At 43.3% G+C, this 21,427-nt stretch overlaps 1 protein-coding gene across 3 annotated transcripts in view; it reads left to right on the top strand.

Moving 5' to 3' along the window:
* The first annotated feature begins 218 nt into the window (after positions 1 to 218).
* Positions 219 to 21,427, top strand: part of GAD1 (glutamate decarboxylase 1) — a 38,340-nt gene continuing 17,131 nt past the window's right edge. Inside the window, exons 1-6 of one of the 3 annotated variants that reach the window (XM_034786075.1) lie at positions 219 to 822; positions 2,218 to 2,364; positions 5,996 to 6,058; positions 13,026 to 13,184; positions 14,277 to 14,519; positions 18,304 to 18,394. In XM_034786075.1, the coding sequence (XP_034641966.1) occupies positions 2,295 to 2,364; positions 5,996 to 6,058; positions 13,026 to 13,184; positions 14,277 to 14,519; positions 18,304 to 18,394 (626 nt within the window). In that variant the 5' untranslated portion in view covers positions 219 to 822; positions 2,218 to 2,294. Of the gene's footprint in view, positions 823 to 884; positions 1,017 to 2,217; positions 2,365 to 5,995; positions 6,059 to 13,025; positions 13,185 to 14,276; positions 14,520 to 18,303; positions 18,395 to 21,427 lie in introns of those variants that run through there. The other 2 variants (XM_034786076.1, XM_034786077.1) reach the window with 2 other exon arrangements.

Raw genomic sequence — 21,427 nt, forward strand, 5'->3', positions numbered from 1 at the left:
GGTATAAAACTCTGATCATAATGAAGAGAGCGCCACTTAACAAAGACACTGCCTGAAATTATCCCTGAGATAGCATGTGTTATATGGTAGTACAGTGTGATATGAGTTAGAACAAAAGAGACTAAAAGGAAGCTAAAGTTGAGATCAAATAGCTTTCTTTTAAAGAGAAGATTTTTTTAAAAATCGGCTGTTAGTTGGCAGTCACGACTGCTTCGTGTTTATATCATGAACGTTTTTGGTGTGTTTGAAATAATCCTCTCCGGCTCGGAAAGAACTCAAGCGGTATTTTTAAAAGATGTACATCCCCGAGCGGAAGTGTCTTTCCTGCTAGCCCCCCTGCCCCTCTCTGAAAACGGAGCGTGCTGAGTACGTACTGTATTACTCATAGGTTCAGCCCTTCTGGGTGCATCTTCGTGATCTGGATTCACACGCGAGCTATAAAGCCCCGAGGCGACCAAAACACCTGCAAATAAGTCACGTTAGCCTGGGAAGGCAACACTTGGCCGCGTGATTTCCAACCCAGCAAACTGACTTGGTCGACCCCCCCCCGCCTGCTTGCCTTCCATATTGGAGAAGAGGAGGTGGTGGCAGCGGTGTGACTCATGCCTGCGTCGGAGCAGACCAACCGGCGATTCAGGCTTTAAAAAAGCAAATCCAAGTACTTGTGGCAAAAGGTCATATCGAATTAAATTCCGAGGCGCGATTGGTATTCCGACGTCGTTTCTCGCGGAGTTTATAAGCGGCGACTCCCTCCCAAGGTTAGAATTCCCCTGGCTTTTTGGACACTTGGAGTAAGTGTGGGTTTGCTCGCTCTCCTCCGCGGTAAGTCTCCTTTAAACTGTCCTCACTAGATTATATTATTCACGCCTTCAGGAGGCTCTTTTGGAATGGGGCGCTTTTCACAGAACCATTTTTGTGTGGCTGCCCTGCCCAGGAAGAAATAATGGGTATTTTGAGACAGCCGGTGCGGTAGACTATTGGGCTAACCTGTTACTTCACTTCCAGGCATTGTCCAAGTGAGTCCCTCTGCTTTAGGATTTCTATTTATAGCTTGGTTGGTTGTGGGATTTTTTTTTTTAATAATGTACCCGTTTACCATTGAAATCACTGGCCCGTTGTATTTAAACGCTGGTTTTAATCCGCGCACTGAAAATGAATAACGAGTATTATTGGCTTGGGGGGAGAGGGGGGCTTCTTAATTTACTGGACCATGATTATCTTTCTTGAATTTTCTGGATAAAAGAAATCAGACCCAGCCATGGGTGGGAACCGTCAGATAAGCGAGCTATTGATCCTGAGGTTCTCGATCAGCGAGCCAAAACTGGTTATTGGAATGCAATGTCCGTCTGTACAGAACTTAACAGCTGGCTGGGAACAAGGGTTAGTCCATAAAAGGTGGATCTTACTATGATCACCTTATTCAGCTACCTACCCCTGTATAGCATATATAAAATTAAGCCAAAGCTTAAATGTGAATGTCATGGTTCAGTCGTGCGTACGTTTGAACGTGCATCTATGCACACACATGAATACGTGCATATAACACACATACCCGTACAAAGGCAAAAATGTGCCTTTGTTACCGGCGGCAGATCTGAAGATGTATATATCAATCCTTCCTGAATATTTTTGTATTTAGTCTGATGAATATTTCAGGGATTAGATGATAAAACACAGAATCGCAGCAAGAATTCTGTGGAAATTGTAGGTCATTTTGACTGGTAATTTAAAAGCCTGTTTTATAAGTTGGTTTCAATTTGACATGAGCCATAATTGCCCTCTTCAGTGGCCATTGATATAATTGCGATAGACTTCATGGTCTGCTAAATCCATCATTCCGCACAGGATATAGCGCTTCAACATCCAGCAAAGAAACGATTTAGCTCTTCAGCCTATCGAAGCAATTTCTAATTGCCATGTTTCCATGTTAGCTGTCTTAAAACTAAATAAGTGTCCGCGGCGCGCCCTCCCTGATCTTTCCTTTTCATCGCTTTGTTTGTGAATATTTTTGCCTGGCTAAGAAACGTCGTGATAAGGACTCTTCTACTCGAGACGCAACCCTTTGTGCAGGCTTTCCCAGACACTGTCACTTCGCGAGGAGTTTAATTGCTTATTATTGGCTGCAGAATCCCACCCTGACTAGTTAATCTAAACAGGACTCGCGTTTCATCCTTCCAGGAGACCAGATCTCTAAAGCCGCCTTTTCTTTCCTTCCAGTAAATTCTTTACTGTCCATCCACCAGAGAAATATTGGAGGAAAACACGGGACCAAAGGACTTTGACTTTCTGAAGTGATGGCATCCTCTGCTCCATCCTCCTCCAACGCCAATCAGGACTCCAACCCCACTAATTTACGACCCACAAGTAGGTTTTAGTCTTTCTCCTCGTTTTAAACCTTTTGAATGCTTTATCATTTTAGCATGGCACTTCCGTGAGACCAAATTCGCCACAAAACGACAAAGCTGAAAATCCTTCTTCCATGCCTTTAAACTAGGTGTGGAAAATGTATTATAGAAATATTCCATCTTTCTGATGTTTTAAAATCAGAGGCTGGTCCTTAGATTTTTCACTAATTTTCTAAGGATGCCGAAAAGCCTCAGCTTCAGTAGTGTTTGGTTTTACAGGTACATTTTGGGAGATTTAGAAAATAAACTAACTCCCCAAATGGCTAAAAAATCTAGATTTTTTTTAAGAGGTGGAGGGGACTGAATTGGTTAGAGGATGAAACTAGCCCCCGGTGTGTGAAGTGTGTTCCAGACTTGCATTTTATATTGCTAATGCTATAGCTTCCTTTTTGCTTACATTGAAGCCTATAATCAACTGAAATTTGGATGCTAATTGTAGCTTTTCAGAGCTCTGTATCCCTAATTGCTCCGAATTTGCCTTGAGTTATTGAGGTGTGAGTGGGAAGCAGATCTGGTGCAGGTGGATGGAGAATCGTTTTATAGCTTTGCCTAGACAATTCAGACAATCAACTACCGAAAGAAAGGGGAGGGGGGAGCTCGCTGACATAATCACCGGAGACAAAGAGGGGGAAATAGTAAGGGAAAAAGCTTGGCAGGCACAGTAACGCGGGGAATAGCTTTTACCCTGAAAGGGCTGCCTGGGCTATGAGGCATGAACATCAGAGTCATTACTGTGATTATTCTGCAACTGGAAAGAATGGGCGGGGGACACACAAAATGCAAAAACCCGCTGAAAAACAGTTCGTTTGTGTGAGGCTTGAGTTTGAGGGGCGGGTTGTCTTTTGCTGAGATGTCAGGACTAAAAGCGGATTCATCAGAAATTTAGTTTAATGAAGACATAACCTATTAATGCCAGCAACACAAAATCCCATTTTCTCTCTGTATCTACGTTGGATTAGCAAACAATTGTTAGGGGACAATCTGATAGGGTTTGAATTTTAAAAAAATCACCCAGGGGGGCACTTAACGAAATTCTCCATCTAACCAAATCCATAAGCTAAAAATAGCCCAGGAGTGCAGAGCTCCCTCATCCACTTGAGCTATTCCTCCCCCCACTGCTGTTTTCTCAGCCGCCTGGGCACTGATTGGGGAGGGCTGCCATGTTCCCGGAATAGGTGCTTTTCTGCCCCTGGCTCCCTTTGGCCATGATTTTGCTGTCAAGCTCCATCTTATTCTAGCCCTTAGTTGCCTTCGGCTGCTTGACGTGTCAGAGGGTTTTTTTTCCAGGCTGTCACTCTCTCCTCTCCTGCCCTCCTGGGTCCGCCTCTGACCCCTCCAGCCCCCGCACCTCTTCCCTCCTGGCCAAGCCAGTCTCCACCCCTTCAACTGAGCTCACCTCGCCCGCCACCTCCGGCCTTGTGGTCCTAAGCCTCGGCTTTGGTCCTGCCCAGTCTGTTCCCCGCCCCTACCTCTGCCTCTGCCCAGCCCCTCCTTTCCCGCTCGCTCCTGCCCTGCAGCCCCGGCTAGTCTCTGCCTCTCTCCCCTGGCCTCTCCCCGTACTCCCCAAGCCCCCTTCCGAGGCTCCCCCTCCTGCCCCTTACCCCTTTCCTGGTGTGAGCTCCCCTCCCCTGTCTAGTCTCTAGCCAGCCCCGGGCCTCGCTCCTCCCCTCCAGCCGGTAGCGCCCTGCCGCCCCCTACCGGCAGGAAGCCGCGGGGCGCAGCGGCGGCGAGAGACCAGGGGCTGCAAAGCCGGTCCCGCCCGTGCCGGGCGCTGAGAGGCAGCTGGCGGAGCTGGGGCGGGCTCACGCTCGGCACCTCTCTCCAGGGCGCCGGGCTGGGTGGGGGTCAGCTCGCCGAGCCCACGGAAGGGCGCCGGGCAGAGCTGGCTGGTGAGGGGGTGACCCTGCCTGCCCCAGGCCCAGCCAGCCGCCCCCGGGAGCGGGCCAGCGCCGCTGCTCAGACCGCGGGGCCAGCACCCTTCCCGCCCTGCGGGCTCGGCGCGCTCCGCGCCCGCTGACAGCGCTTCGGGGCGGCTCCTGTGGCCTTTGCAAACGCCCGCCTGTGGGAGACCGGCAGGCGGGACCCGCCCCTCTAGCTCAAGCCCCCGCAGGGCTCCCGTGACTCAGGGGTGACCTCGGTCTTCGTTCGTAGAGGCCCCGGGCCCTACCTCCGGGGCTGGGCTGGCTCCATCACCAGAGGCCCGGCGGCTTGCGAGTGGCGAGACACTGCGGGCCCAATCCCCCGGGGCTTTCGCGGCGAGTAGCGAGGGATGCAAGGGGTCCAGGGGCCCAGCTCCTTGTCCGGCCCCACGTGGGGCGCGTGCGCCAGGGCAGGCGGCGAGGTGGGGTCCGTCACTGCACAGGACTCGCCCTGACTGCGGGGCACGTGTTATACCTCGACTGCTTATTCCGGTTACTGACAGGCGCCAAGTGACCCGGAGACCAGCGATCACAGCCCATCGGGCCCATTGCTGCCCACGCCCTGCCACGGGTTAGCCACCCAGCCGAAGCTCTGCGAGAGGAGGCTTTGTTAGGGAAAAGACTGGGCCCGTGCTTTCTCGCCTCCGTTAATCTCTACCCCCCTCTCTCACTCATTGCCTGGTGTTGTTTTGTCTCCATACCCCTCCCGGCGTTGTTTTCGGAGGGGCTAGCTTGCCTGGTCTCTTCACCCCAAGCCCCCTGCCTCACGTTAGCTCAGGTGACCCAGGATCATGCCCTGCGAGGAAACAGATCAAGGCAACCGGAAAGGAACTGCTTATGGTACCGTGGAAATATACCAGCTACTTATGCGTTGTAGCTGCCTGGCACTGTAGGGGGACAGTAACCTCCTGGTAGCTGAATGGCGGGCATTCAATCCCCACACACGCTGACAAACGCCAGGCAAAGAGAAATGTGATTATGTCAACGATTGTTTCTTCTGTCCTCCCTCTCCGCCCACACCCACACGCCCATCCCCAGTTCAGCGGTGAACCCTGCTGGCAGTGCGCACAGCCCGGGGGCGGGGTTGAATGAAGGGGCGGCTGGAAAGTGGGGAGCAGAAGCGGGGGAAAGACGTGAGACGCACTAATGTGCTTCCCACTGTCAGTCCGGTGGAAGCTTATTCATGCAAGTCCGATCATGTAGTCAAATACTATTTTTCACCCAATTAATTCCTGAACTCTTCCAGGACCCCATTTCATGCCAGTTTATTTTAAGCTGCCATTTTGTTGGAGGCATGCCAATAAATTATTAGATGTTCAGGTCTCAGATGCCTTTTCTTGATGGGCTGATGTGACGTCTCGATGGTACTGCTGATTTGAAGACAGTCATCTCTGCCCCGAGTGACTCCAGGCGCCAGTCCAACACAGACCAGGCGCTTGGAGCCCTTTTAAAATGGTGATCTCTGAAATTCTCTGTACACCTCATAGGGCAGTGAGGATGGGGGATGCAAAGGCAGGAGATAGGCAAGAGGGGGAGAGGAGGAGTGTATATTGTATTGATTTGCTGGTATTTTATTACAATGTAACAGCAGATGCCCCCCAAATGGAAGTGGCTGGATCTCAGACCCTAGTGCCTGGCTTCCGTATTATGTGAATCTGTCTTTTGTTTTAGCTTACGACAACTGGTGTGATGTGGCTCATGGATGTACCAGAAAAATTGGTCTCAAAATATGTGGTAAGTACAAAGACGCTGTCCATAGTTCGCAATGTGCATTTGTGACCCTTCTTCTGTCTTTGACCCCATCCATGCCTGGGAGTTTCTTGTCAAAGAGAACGCTCTCTCCTGGTCTGAAGCAAGGCTGAGAAAGGGAAGCTTTAGTAAGCCATCTTCTTTGTATTAAGATAATTCAGCAAAGGGAACAAAATGAGAAGAGATGTGCCTCCTCCCACTGAGAGCCTGAACGATGCAGCCCCAAGCAATCCCCCAAACTCATTTAGCAATCCGATATGCTTTTAGTAATTCGTGGGAGGCTGCGTGAGCGCCGCTCTTTGCGGACTCTTTCGCCCTCTGCTGTCAGAAGTGAGCAAGGGCAGTGCAGGGCATGGAGGCGCAGCACTGCCCTAACTTGGTCTCTAGAGACACAATGAAATCCCGGGTTATTTTATACGACCCCCTTGTGCTCGAACCTGCTCCAGTTGAAGTCAATCGGAGCGCTCCCATCGACGTCCCCGGGAGCAGGTCAGTGGCTCAGAGCGCCGCTTCACGCAGCTTTTCATCCCTTTTCTGAGCCATATTTAAAAGCATTTTTTTCAGCACCGAGGTTGGGAAAAAGTGGCCGAGTCTGTGTGGGGCTGTGGCGGGGAAGATGTATGGGGCGTGGTGGTTACCGTTCCAGCACTATTTGATCTGCTAAAAACGAAGCGTTGTCTCTATGCTTCTTTATGAGAAGAGCCGTGAGGAGCATGGTAGATCACCGTGGTCTCCTGTCTGATGACACAGCTCCACTGAGCTGGGGAGAGGGCTAAGGGGAGACGAAAGGGGCAGGGCCTGGCGCAGAACTTGTGGAAGCTTAATGAGACTGAGGGAGCGGCCAGAAGGGCGGCTGTGAGAAACAAGCAGGGTTTTTGCCACATCTCACTGTCTGAAAATGTTCAACCTTATCAGGCCAGAAAATACGGATCTCCGGGGGGTGGGGGGGAGATTAACGAGAGCCTTATTAAACGGCAATTCGTCAGAGCGCTGTGTTTGGGAGATAGTGCTGGCAGCCAGTCAGCGTGCAGGCACATGAAATGAAGGAAAGGAAACAAATATACAATCAGATTGCAACGTTACAGCACGAGATTCATTTACAGATAACAAGCTGTCTTCGCCTCTCCAGATTTCTTCATAGCGCCTTCCCTTTTGAAGACAAATACTCTGATCTTTATTATCTGATGCCAAACGATCATTCCTTTTACGCAGCATTTCCCCCGTTATGAATAGGAATTATTTTCTCCCCGTTCTCAATTACCTTTTAGTAAGAGGACCATTTTAGTGTGTGTGAAATGGGCGGTGAGAGCGTTTTTATCAATGCAAAGAACTATTTAAACTCCTTTTTCCCTAATCAAAGCTCATTCGCTAGATGCTTTGTTACATGGAAGTTTGGATTCAGGAAAATGTAGGATGCAATTTTTTTAGCCCTAGGTCTATTAAGAAGTTGCATTGGAACCCAATGGTGCTATTAACGGGTAGCCGTTTAGTTCTATAAATAGCCCCTGATCTGGGTTTAATGGACCGTTCCCCTACGGGTCCCTTCAGTGTCTGGAGCTATGGGCTTTTTCATCATCGTTTTAATTTAGCACGGCAAGCAGAACTGATAAAGTAACGCACCGCTGGGTTTGTTCTGTGTTGCTAGACTACCAGGGTTATGAAGGGACATCGCAGCACCACACAATGTAGGTGTTAAATAAAATAAACTGAAAATGAACAGTCTCACCGTGTTGGATCTGAAGAAGGAAAAGGACTGTTGGGGGGAATTCAAACAAATAACCATCTGGTTTCCAAGCAAGCAAACAAGGATTAAAAGGACACTGTATTACATGAAGGCTTACTTTTAATTTTCAGTACTATTTATTTTATTACTCTTTTCTGCTTTATGCTAAAATAATACACTGGATAATGATGATAATACAGGGTAATTCATCTAAAACAGTGATTTGTTTAACTCAGCACACGTATAAGTACACACACACACAATTAATCACCCAACTCTATAGCTCAAGCACAGTAATAAAAAGTTACCCTTGGAAACTAAATAGCGTAAAATCTTAATGCTGCCAAGTACCATTTTTTAATTACAGCTATTTAGAACTATGACATTTGAATAGTTGATTCCTCTTAATTCTACACAATATTGTTTCAGAGCCTAAATATGATGGAATTACAGTTTTACAGTAAACCGGACACCAGTCGCTTCTGTCTGTCAGGCAGAACTGCTTTTTCTTGAAAACCATTAATTTTGAACGCAAACTTTAAATAAGATTCAAAACAGGGTTCAAAGCAAAAGCAAACACCTGAGCAATGTATCGGTCTTTAACAATGTTTTTGTATATCGTGTATTTAATTTTTTACCAACTACTTGTCCAAGATTTATAAGGAATATCTTCCCTTAAATATGTCAGTTTGCCCTCTTATCTAATTAAAAGCCACAGTCTGAAGGGGAAAATACCTTATTATAAGCAAATGTATTTTAAATGGTTTCATTAATTTTCATTGATAGCAAAGTTCGCTGGCAGTGCTCAGATGTTCACTATGGGTATAGTCCATTTATGATCTTTCATTATGACCCACAAAAATAAGTGTCTTCCCCAGACTGCTGTCATTGCTGAACGGACCCCATTCTACAAACACTTGATTTTACTCCCATTGAAATCAATGGAACTACTCTACTGAATAAAACTGTTCAGATGCGTCTGCGTAGTGCGATCGGGACCAGTCTGCTTTCACTGCTGATGATAATGCTCTACAAAATAGCAAGCAACACGGTACGGTGGAAATTTCGAAGGCGCCTAAGTGAGTTAGACGCATAAATCTTACTGAAAGTCAGTGAGATTTTGCTCATGACTCATCTAGGCGCTTTTGGAATTAACACCCTTGGGAGATATTGGTTTATGATGCATCTAATACAAATGATTTATGTGTGTATGGCGGGACTATGGTGTTGTGGTTAAAGCAGTGGACTGGGAATTGGGAAATCTGGATTATATCCCTCATTCTGAAGTCTATTTGATCTGCGATGTAAGTTGTGTAAAAGACAGTTTTACGCACACTATCCATTCCCCCTTTAGAGTGCAAATGCTATTGTTTCCTATCCATTTTATTTGTTATTAAGCCTGAGATTCAGGACTCTAGTTCTGTCCCTTCTGGTACATTCCTGAGAAAAGTAGCGTTTAAAAATTCTGTCCATGCAAAACAATGAAAATAACTTGCAGTTTAATTTCTGAGTGTAGCGGTTGCTAATAAGGGCTTTCGTCTTCTCAGCTAAACGACAAATAGCACGGACAGTAATTTCGTCTCCGCTGCTTCCACTGTCTCTCCAGCATAATTCTTAATTTAAATTCATACGTGGGATACAGATATTTTAACGTTTTGATCTATTCATGTATTTACCCTCAGGCATAGAAACAGCCTTCAAGTAAAGCCCTAGCATGGCTACTCTTTTCTGCATTCCGATGAACTAGTTAGGCGTTTATAAATCACCAGTTCCTAGAAGATGCCCAGGAAAAAAACAAGTAGACGGGAAAAGAAATTGTTGTGCTGTTGTCGGCCAATCAGAAAGCAGTAGACCATTCTATTGGTGCGGCTTTTAACCACGTTGGTTCCCCTTATGTTATAAATTCACAACGTTCCATTAAAATAACAATGTGGTCGAGGAGAGCTCCACGAAGTAAATATGTATACCTGCAGGCAAATAAACGTAAAGCATCAACAGCCCCTATATTCAGTCCTGTGGTATCTATGCCCTCAAACCAGCCTTTTCCCTTGTAGGTTCTCAATAAGGCCAGGTGGTCATATCCCATGTGAGTCTATAAATAGGTAGTAATGCTCCAACTCATAGTCCTGAGCCTGAGTCTCGCAAAATACCCATTGATTTCTCTGGAAGCTTTGGATGAGCAAAAAATACAAGACGAGCCCCTCACATTGACTACAAAGTTGTTATGTAAACCCACCTCGGAGCATGAGTCTCACATCTGGGGGTACAACCGTGTTCTCAGTGACTTGTAACGTTAACCAGCGCTGCGAGATTTTCTGCTAAATGGGAATCAAGACTGATAAAAGCCCTTGCATTATGATTGTGCGCGAAAGTGAAGCTGTCACTTACTATTAATAGTTCAATTGCTTTGTTCCGGATTAATCTCGTTTGCCTTTATTCACTTTAGATTAATTAGATAACAACATAGACCGAGGTGTTGGGGAACTTTCTTAAATATGTCAAAGGAAATATTGTTGTCTTTTCATTTGGACAAGAACTCTGGTTCCGTCTTCTCGGTAAGGTGATACCACCACCGAGATCAATCTGAGCACTGAAACACTGCGACCACCGAGAGGCGACCAAGCAGTTGCCAGCTATACCAATCCCTTTAGCAACTAGACAACTTCTCCAACCATCTTAAATACAATCTTCTGCCTTCCGGGAGGTACTTGCCATCTTGTCTGTAATTCAAGATCTGCCCCTCAGTTTAGTATTGGAAATATTTTAAATATATGTTTATTTTCACGCTATAATATTAACGCCATAGAGGGTATGCAACAGTGAGAAATCGCTGTATTTTTTTTTCAGAGCAGTTGTCCTTTTTACAGAACTTCTTGCACTGAATATTTCAACGAAATGTCTTGTCGTTTATATGGAAAATAATATGCTTCCTGAGACAGAGCATACGCCCGGTATAACACATGCCTACTTTGTTATGCTACAACCTGTTTCTCTTTATTAGAGGATCATTTACTCATAAGGTTACAGCAGTTAGGTGGGTTGTTTGTTTTTTGTTTGTTGGTAAGAAATAATTTATTTTTAATACCTGAACAGCTCCTCTTACTATGCACTAGATCTGAGACACCATTATTTAACTTTTCTGAAGTTTCCGGATTGGAGGTTCATGCTCTTAAATGCATCGGGTGGGGGTGGGAGGATGAGAAATGCCAGATAGAGCAGGTAGAGGTGATCAACAAATGGTAGTCCAAAGTACAATGACTATCTGGGGCCAGCCTTGTAAACCATGGGATAGTAACCCTCAATTATGGGAGTAATCCTGTTGATTTAATTTGGCTGTTCAGGTTACTCGTGCAGTGAGGGTTTGCTGTAGTGCATCCACATTTTTGTGTTGGTGTTATGCGACAAATTCCTTCTCTATCTTGCAGAACTTCCAAGACCATCAATTTTCAGCTAGTGGCTCAGTTTAACTGTTCCACAAGTATTACTCTGTAGCCAATTAGTTCATTGTATCATCCAGTTATTGTGTTATTAGTGTTATGGTAAACTCTGACTCATATGCTATTTCATATACATAACAAAGCAGCAGAGGTGATTTTTCACTCTGTTGAGATTGAAACTGTAGCAACAGGAGCTAAATCCATTGTGGTTTAATACAGAATAATTAAATTCAATTTAAATAAAAAAGGCTACCACTCCCTCTTCTTTGTATTTTGCGCTCCAAGTATACTGAGCCAATCTGGAAAAGGAACCCCAGAGCCTGCGGATTTACTGCGCAATAAATTATAGCAGAATCCCACCCCTATATTCAAGATGTATCTGCAATTTTCAGTTTGCAAAAGTCTAAATCATGAAGGATATTTCAATTGTCAGCCCCCCGTGGCGTTTACCTATGAGAGATTAAACCTCTAGTTGGTAAACTGGTGGCTGCGAGCCCAGAGAGGTAGAAGGGGGGCCTTCCAGTCTAGAAGGCTAGCCAAGGGAAATGGAAAGAACGGAACAAGAAAAACAGTTACAGTGTTGGCTTTTCCTACACGCAGTCTTTCTCCTTAACTCGTAACACAAAGTGTGGTTGGTTTTGATGGATTCAAATTTGATGGTAAAGTTTTTTTTTTTTTTTTTTTTTTTTGTAAGTGTCAAGGCTCGAGAGGCTCGTGGGTCAGTGGGACCTTTGGATGACAGATCATTGCAGTTCTAGTTAAATGTTTACTTTATCAGTATCCCTGTCATAATGTCGAATTACCACAGAATGTGCCATTCTCAAACTAAACTATGGCACCGTTTGACGTTAAGTGGCTACAGAGGCTGAAGAGTGGATCATGTCTAAAGACGTTTCTATAAGGTCTTTAATAAAAATAACGTTGCCGGATGGGAAATAGAAATCCTTACATGGTTAACACAAAGAGACAGGTTACTTTGTTTAGCTAGTGCGGATTGAATGGGAAATATAATTATTGTTTTAATTTCTACTTTATGCACGGAGAATATTGTTGTTTTCTATTAGGATAGTGTATGGAGCCCATCGCTGTAGTACTTGAACGCCTGGAAATATTCTCATAATGATTATTTATATATAATCTTGTGTGTTACAACTGTATCTCCGATAATAGCAGATTTTCTGAAGCCAGAAGGAAATTATTAAAAACACAGAAATATTTTTTTACCTGAAAATCAGCATCTCCTCTCTTTTTACTGATATTAATTTATCGTCACTACTAGGGAGAGGAAGCTCGCTGAGGTTAGTGCCTCTATCTTTAGGACTGGACAGTCTCCTAGGTTAGCCAGTTACTAACATACTTCCTTTGCGTGATGGCAACACGAGGAGGAAAACTGAAAGTTTCCCTGATTTTAATCACACATCACTGCCCTTTTCTGTCTGCTAGGCCCATAAACTTCGCCTGCAGGCTGCAATGGCATTGACTCATCCTGAACGCTCTTCCAGTGCCTGATTACTGAAGTGGAATCTGTCTGATCGACTTAATAAGAATTTACCACTGCACTAAATGACGAGAATTTGTTTTTTGCATGGCTGGGTTTCTGTAGTTGATGTCATTTGGAGCTCACCCTCCTCGAGGCAAATAATCCCCATAAATACTCTTACTCCTGACCTCATTAAGTAGATACGGAGCAAACCCCACTTTGAACAGTTGTCTAGTGAGCTGCTTTAAGAGTTTATAAAGATGCTGGGAAGTGAGAATACTCTGACCTGTGGATCTTGTAATAATAATGTAGGGTTCTTGCAAAGGAACAACAGCCTGGAAGATAAGAGCCGGATTGTGAGCTCTCTCAAAGAAAGGCAATCTTCCAAGAACCTGCTGGCTTGTGAGAACAGCGAGAGGGAAGCCAGGTTCAGGCGGGCCGAGACAGACTTCTCCAATTTATTTGCTAGAGGTAAGTGCTCCTTACAACTATTGTCTGCTTAATCTCAGCAGTGTTTTTCTGGTCTGTCTTTCTGGCATTACATCTAGCTGCAGATTTTTGCTCTTTACTAACTTTTTTTTCTGAGAATTTTGCTGTCAGAGTAACACCCTGTAGAAGTTGTAGATAACATGTATACTATCAATATATACGTACCTATATGTATTTAAAATACTTTGGGCCAGATCCTCAGCTGGTGTAAATCGGATCAGCTCCAGAGACTTCAGTGGAGTTACGCCAATTGCACCACCTAAGCATTTGCCCCACAAAAAATAATCAGTTAGACGCATTTTTTCATTGTAAATCGGCCATTAAAAACGTTAAATTCTTTCCAGTACAACGTATGCTTGACGGGTGTGTTTGTGTCAGTCTGCTGTGATTACGTTTTGATGCATAAACTGGTATCTTCTGACAATCTGCTGGAGGCGAGAGAGGATAGGCAGAGTGCTGGTCTTATATTTTATTGCTCCATTATCCCATGAATACTTACAGTAAATCTATTTTTAATTTGGGAAGAGCGCTCATTACCAATGTGTGTTTAAAAGCTAGTTAAAACAGCATAGCTATCTGATTAGGAAGCATCGCAGTTAATATACTCCTAATGGGGTGAGGTGGGGGAGAACCAGAAGCACCTTCCGCCACAGGTTTCATTTGCCAGACAGAGCGAGTGAACTGAGACAATGTTGTGCAGGGAGCAGCGTCTAACTCTCGGGCTGGTGGCTAAGCATGTTTCCCCCTCGGAACACGATAGATTAGCTTGTAGGGTGTCATGATTTCAGTGACATGCGCTTTTTAGCATCTAGCAGGAAGCTGCTATTGAGTGCCCTCGCCGCCCGATGATGAATGGGAATGAAGTTGACAGAGCCCTGGCAGGGGATACCAGACACTGTCACGCAATTCCTGTGCTGGCGGCCGCGGTGCGGCGGAGCGGAAGCCGGGGCATTCCGCTGCCTCCGGGCGGTCGTGTTGCAGGACCCTGGAAATGACGCTCCGCAGGGAGCGGGTCCATATTCTGCCTCCCGATTGCTAGGCAGGCGCTGAGTTCTTGTGTCTCGCCCGCCGCAGATTTGCTGCCTGCCAAGAATGGCGAGGAGCAGACCATGCAGTTCCTGCTGGAGGTGGTTGACATTCTCCTGAACTACGTGAAGAAGACGTTCGACAGGTCCACCAAAGTCCTGGACTTCCATCACCCGCACCAGCTGCTGGAAGGGATGGAGGGCTTCAACCTGGAGCTCTCGGACAACCCCGAGTCCCTGGAGCAGATCCTGGTGGACTGCAGGGACACGCTGAAGTACGGAGTCAGGACAGGTACCGTCTCACAGACCCTGCTCTCCATAGTGGGGGGAAGGGAAAAGCGCGGTAAGGGGCCGGTTTCTGCGGGCTTGGCTCAGGCCTAGGGGGCCTGTTGACTCTTATGTTGCTCCCTGTGTGGGTCATCAGAGCAGGATTGGGCCCAATTTATTAACGATACACTCCCCCGGCCTCTACCTCGCCGGAAGGGGCTCAACTTTGTAAAGGTTCATTCCAGCCCCTCTCTCTCGCTGAAAGCGACTTTGTCACCAGTGCCAGGCGCGGCTGCTCCATCCCTCACTCAAATGGGTATCATTTCCCGGGGTTGTTTGTGGAGCCCAGACACAAGTTTTTAAGACGTAATCTCTTTCACTTGATGAAATGCAAGCCGCCTGCATCTCCGGGGAGCGATGTCATTAGGCAAATGAGGGTATAAATGAGACTGAATTCGCAGTTTTTCTTCTTTATGTTCACCAGACGTTTAATGAAATCCTAGGAATCGTTAATAATCAGATTTAAACTCACTACACAGGGAGTCTCTCACTTCCAGGTCATTTTGAATCCCATACCAATAAATACTTTTATCACAACTTCCCTTCTTATTCAGTGAGCTGTAGCCACAAACCCAAAATAAAGCCACTGATCGTCCGCTTGAAATGTTTTACTTTTAAGTCTGTATGGTAGGAATCTAAATTTCCAATAACTCGGCATATGGCAGTTACCCGAATAGCAGTTCAGGACCTGAAGCAATAACAGAGCAGAGCCCCTCTGCCCCATCCTCCCACCCCTACCCCTACCCCTACCCCTTGCCGCTAATTCTGCTCACTCCGTGAGACCGATGGGAAAGGCTACAACTTCTGTCATAACTATTCATGATCATCGCTCCATATGGTTTTACAATAGAAGCTCCTTGGGGAGGGGGGAGTCAGAAGGGTTTCAAATCTTCTTTCTGAAATTCTCCTGATGAGCTATTAAGAGCAATGCTTTCTAAACTACGAGCATTGCTTGCGGAACGGTTCAGCCATGGGACTGAGGGGGGTTGTCCATCATATCTTCCTTCCTAATACAAAACCGATAGATTTGAACTAATCAACAAAAACTACGAAAATAACGTTTTGATCTTGTCGGCCCAACTTGCACTGTTTGAATTCTTCAAGAGTAGCAAGTACTGTGTTTTTGTCTTGTGCCTGTTTTAACAAGTGATAGCGTATTTCAGATTCCCAAGTCTGCCTTTTTAACCCGTGGCCAGCATGTTCTTTCAACAAAAGCAACAGTTACTGCAGTTTAATTTAATTTCCTAATCCCATGCCTGGTTGTCTCTGTTCTCTATTGTCCTGTTAGTGGGGTTATGTTGTTATGCTGTTTAGCTAGCACTTTTCTCCTGACTCTTCCTACTTGTTACCTGGGATTTTATTGGTGCTATATGCTGGCAGCTAATTCTTATTAATGTTATTAAATGGCACCTGAGACGCAGATATGGTCAAATAGACTGTATTCATAGTAGCAGCAGGTTAAGGATTTTAATAACAGAAACTTAAGGCTTTGTGACGGATCCAGCAGCGGCCATTAAAGGCAATGGAAAGACTCCAATTAACTTCACTGGAGCTTGGATCGGGCACGGAGTTGTAAAGTCTTTCTTCAGGCAAAACTCCAGTTGAAGTCCATGGGATTTAGTCTGTTGTTTAAAAAAGTAATCCATCATAAGGGGGAAAAGAAAAGATACGCGCTGAAAACATCAGCAGAAGATACCCCGCTGCTTTATTAAAATAGTTTCTCAAACTATGTCAAGACAGCAAGAGAAGAATAATTCTTTTGTAAAATAAAAAGCGAATCCATTTTAATATAACTGCTATTTAACCTCTACCCAACCACTATTCAGCACAGCAGTAACTGGAAACAAATATTTACGTTCATTTGGCATACGGTTTTCTGGAGAGTGTGAAACTTCTCTGCAAAAACTGTGAGGGTTAATGTTGTTAGAAAAGATGTGGCTTGTTAATATACAACTGTAAAATCCTGGTGGGCATATAATGTAGACATTATGTGCACCGGAATGAAAGGAGTAGCTAACCCCATGCATGAGGGGTTTGCAGGAAAAGTGTAGAATACATGAGCAATTAATTTTGTATAACTAAAATAATTAATTAGGCTATAATAATTAATGGATGTTGAGCAAGTTGCATACTGCTTAGGAATGTTATTACTTAGTGGACAGTCCTCTCTCCCCCGATCCCCACAAATCTTACATTATTTAGAGCAGAGTTCTGGAGCCTTTTTTACTTTATTCTATTAATTATTTTACAGCACCTCACGGATCAATTGCTCATAGGTTATCCTATTTGCAAGAAAGGGATATTAGCAATGTTCTAGAGAAAATTTACATATCTATATTAAGGATCCCGTAAAAGGAAGGATAGCCTAGGGTATTAGCCTAGGATTTGGGGGAGCAGCATTCAATTCCCCGGTCCACCACAAACTTCTTGTGTGATTTTAGGCAAATCATTTTGTCTTTCTGTGTGTCAGTTCCCCATCTGTAAAATGGAGATGGTGTGAAAATCAGTACATTAAAGATTATAGAGCCTGATCCTGGCAGTTCTGCCAGTTGATTTCGGTGGTAGAAGGATTTGGCCATTTATTACAACTGCAATGATTCTAAAGTTCTTATTTGCCTTTTCTTATTAATGGTGTTTGTTGTATGTATTTGTTTATGCATGCATGCATTATTGAGGTGGGGCAATGAAAGTCGATAGTCAGTTTATAGTCCGTGTCAGCTTCAGGTTTTCTAGACTGTTGGGGATACAAACACTACAGACTCAGAGGAATATTTATTTGTTTTAAAAATTGTTTGCACCGAAATGTTTAAAAATCCTATGGCAATACTTCTCTCGCTCAACTTTTTGTAAAAACTGGGGTTTTTTAAGAGGAGGGGAGGTTGTTTAGTTTGGATTTTGTTTGTTTGTTTTCAAGCTAAATGTTGGGCCAAATTTGAGGTGCCCGTGTCCCTTTTTGATGTTCAACATTGAACCTTACCATAGTTCCCCGATGAATTGATAAATATGTGAGAGAGCTCTACATTATACATTATATGTTCCAGGTACTCCTCGGGAGCTCAGGATTTCTGATCGGGAGAGATTACCACCTGTTAGTGTTAGGTGTGAACAGGCTTGGTCTAATATTTGGACTCACTCTGTCTTTGCAAAGAGAGGCCAGCTAAAATACAGCGGTCTGCCTGACTCTGAAGTAATTCGAAGTTAGAGCAATACCCTCGTTTTAGTTTAGCTGAATGTTCTCTTTCAAAACTTTTCAGGGGCCCCGCCCCGATCCTGTCCCATTGAAGTCTGTGGGAATCATGCCATTCCGTGCAAGCAGGATCAGGCCCAGCGAAACTTTCCTTTATTGCAGAGGCTCATGCAAGAGAAGGAAGAGCAGAGTTCTTGGCTGTTCAGCTCCGCCTGCCTACTGTTCGCGGCCCTAACCATTGCTTATCTAAAGAGACCCAGGAGTACACTCTGCATAGCTTTTCTCTATTTAAATGCAAATATGACCCAAATCTGCTGGCCACTGGTGCTGAAATATGTTATCCCCCTGCACTTCACCACCACCCCAATTATAGAAGTTCTAGGAGCATCTAACAGAATAAACCACAGATTCAACCTTTTCACTTTGTGAAAAGGTATTACTTGGTGCCACACATTTTGTCTTATAAAGCCAGGCTTTGGGTGACTCTGATATAAAAATGAACGGCCAAAGATAACAATGAAAGGCATGTGACGTGCTATATTGTTTTCAATCATCTTCCCAGGTCATCCTCGTTTTTTCAACCAGCTTTCCACTGGACTGGATATTATTGGCTTGGCTGGTGAATGGCTGACATCAACTGCAAATACTAACATGTAAGCAGTCTCCTATTTTTTCTTTCTTTTTTTGTGATTAATGATTATACAGGTTGCCAGGACTGATTTCTGCAACTCATTTATAATAAAGATGTCCCATGTAATGTATTACACATCCTATGCATTCTTATGTTATATAACGACGCAGCAATAAACTAGTGGAAACAGTTATAGCTTTCAACAGATTTTAAGAGGAAATCTTGCATTACTATCACACACAAACTCAAATATCCCAGAATAAAGTGTAAGTAAACTATAGGCATTCTGATAATACAACACCAAATGATGGAACCTCTTTTGGGAGAAATTTTTGTTTATCTATCCCAGTGTGTTACAACCAGAACTCTTACAATTTAGATGATCTTTCTTTCTTTCTTTCTTTCTTTCTTTCTTTCTTTCTTTCTTTCTTTCTGCCTGAGCTAATTTGGGTCCATTCTTGTTAAGATATGACTTTCCAATTAATAATTTTGCAATTATCCTAATGCAAATACTAGAGCATAAACTCTTTATGGACCTGATTCTGCTCCTGCTCCCATTGACCTCAGTGAGAGCAGGATTGGGCCCTTAGCTTCCTCTTTATTCAGCTGTCATCACATAAGTGGCTTTTAAGAGGCTTCAGAAAAGCTGTCAAAAGGATTAAAAACCATAACATTCAAAATTAACTTGATAATATAAAGGAATTATCCTGACTGAGATTAGTTAAAATACAGAGTATGGCAGGATCAGACAGATAACCTTTTGGACCTAGATTGTATTTAATAATTTACCCTCCATTATTCATTACATTGAAATGAAATGAAAGTGAAAATTAAGTTCAAGGTGTGTTGCTGTATTTCTACAACAAATAGTGTCATTCAGAGAGGGGAAAAAAGCCTTTGGGCAGTTTTAAATTATGTATTGATTTGTGTATGCTCCAAAAAGTGTGACATGCTTGGAGTCAAAATACTTATCAGATAACAAATACCACTTTCCATTTCAGGACTTTAATGGATGTGTGTATGTATTGTGTTATGGCTGTGTTCATTTCACCTAAACTGCCACTAGCATGGAAATGTAGCTTTGTTGTTGCTAATGTGTAGGGCGCAATGAAATTTACCTGCAAATTGAAAAATGAAGATTATTTTCATTTCCTTCATCCATTGATAATGGTTCACTGGGTATAGCTGATTACTAGCTGCTGTATGTAGTTTGCCAGATGTGCCCATCCAGTGACTCCAGAAACAAAGAAACCACATAAGAGACTCAATTCGAAAACACCTAGTTCTTTTTAATAATACTGCTCCCAGTTAATTTCGTATTTTCAAAAAATTGTATTAGTGAGTCAAATGAGAAAAATAATTGAAAAAACCCATTATACACTCAATTTGTAATGTGACTGTTGAATGATTTGTTTAGTATGACACACATCATTTTAAAATTAAAAATGTGATTAATTTTCTAAAAAAAATTTGCTTAAATTCCACTACTGTATAGGGAGAAAGCATACTCTGTATTTTTAAAGTTATCAGGTAAATTAAGCAGATGACACTTATTATGAGCCAAATTCTTTCTTGACTATCATCTCATGTAATCTCAATGAAGTCAGTTAGGTTGCACAAGCTATAAATCAATGCAGAGTTTTACCTTATGACAGCATGCTGTGTGGCTGTATATATTAAAAATAATTATTAAGAACATTTCATTCACTTATCTAATTTCAAAAAGGTGATTATTATGAAGGATTTTTTTTCTTGGATTGCCTTAGAAAATTGTCCTGTTAAAATAGCTTAACTCAGTGAAGTTCTTTACCCTTTCTGGCCAATTTGCACTTTAAACAGAGAAACATATTAAATACATATAGAAAATGATTTTCTGTAAGCATGAAAATTGCACAGCTTCCCCTTTTTGTGTTGGATTTACCAAACACAAATCACATAGACTGTTCCCTTACTTCAGCTGTGCAATGGAAAAATGCAATATATTTCAAGAATTTAAGACCAATATGAAATAGCTTAATAGAACACATTAATTACAGAGACTGTTAAAGACGTGTTTATACAATATTATATGATTCAAACAGATCAATAGAGAAAGTTACTTAAAATTATCATATAGTTTCTATCCATTCTAGAGAATAGATTCTCTGGTTAGTGCAGCTTTCCAGCACTGAAGAAGAGTTAATGAATGACCTTTATGTAGAAATTGTTCTAACCTAGTTCTGCAAGAGAAGCATGTAATGTGGTACGTAACATTGGATTCTTGTGACAAAATTATCTTCCTATTGCCATTTTTCTTTTCCACCTCTAAACACCTCTAAATACTTTTGATTAATTGCACAGAATATTTTTTCCCCATATGTGCTTTGAGTGATCAGAATTTCATCTTACCATCTTTATATTTTGTTGGTGTTATTATGAATCTGATCAGCCATGTTAATCATAGTAGAGTCTCCATGTAGATATACAAATTGAGTACCAGAGTAGTATCAGTAATTGAAATTACGACTCATAAGACATTTAGGGTGGAATTTTCAGAATTGATCAGTGTTGATCTGACTCTGCTCCCATGTAGTCAGCGATAAACCTTCCATTGGCTTCAGTGGGAGCAGAATTAAGCTAGTGCTGGGTACTTTTAAAAAAAACACCCTTCCATGTTTTCAATCACTGTCAATGATATCTGTAAAGACTATATTTGTATGAGAGTTCCAAGGGTCATATCCACATGAAGGTCATTTCATAACAAGAGTTGTTTTTCCATGGCGGCACACATTTTTTACTTTCAGGCTGAGATTGTCAAAGACACTTAAGGGTAAAAATAAATGGGAATAGACTAGAGCATCCAAATCCCAAAAGTGATTTTGAAAATCTTAGCCTTAGTCTTTGGGTATTGGACTTATGATTTTTTATCATCCACAATCTTCCATCATTTCTTTGTGAATCTTTGCAGGCTCATGCAATAGTTTCCCTAGCAATTGCATTAATTCATTTTGACTTATTTAACATTTTCTCTGTGAATACTCTTACTATGACACACACAAAAACCCCTTGTTAATAG

This window comes from Trachemys scripta, chromosome 11 (genome assembly GCF_013100865.1).
Source record: "Trachemys scripta elegans isolate TJP31775 chromosome 11, CAS_Tse_1.0, whole genome shotgun sequence".
Lineage (NCBI taxonomy): Eukaryota > Metazoa > Chordata > Testudines > Emydidae > Trachemys > Trachemys scripta.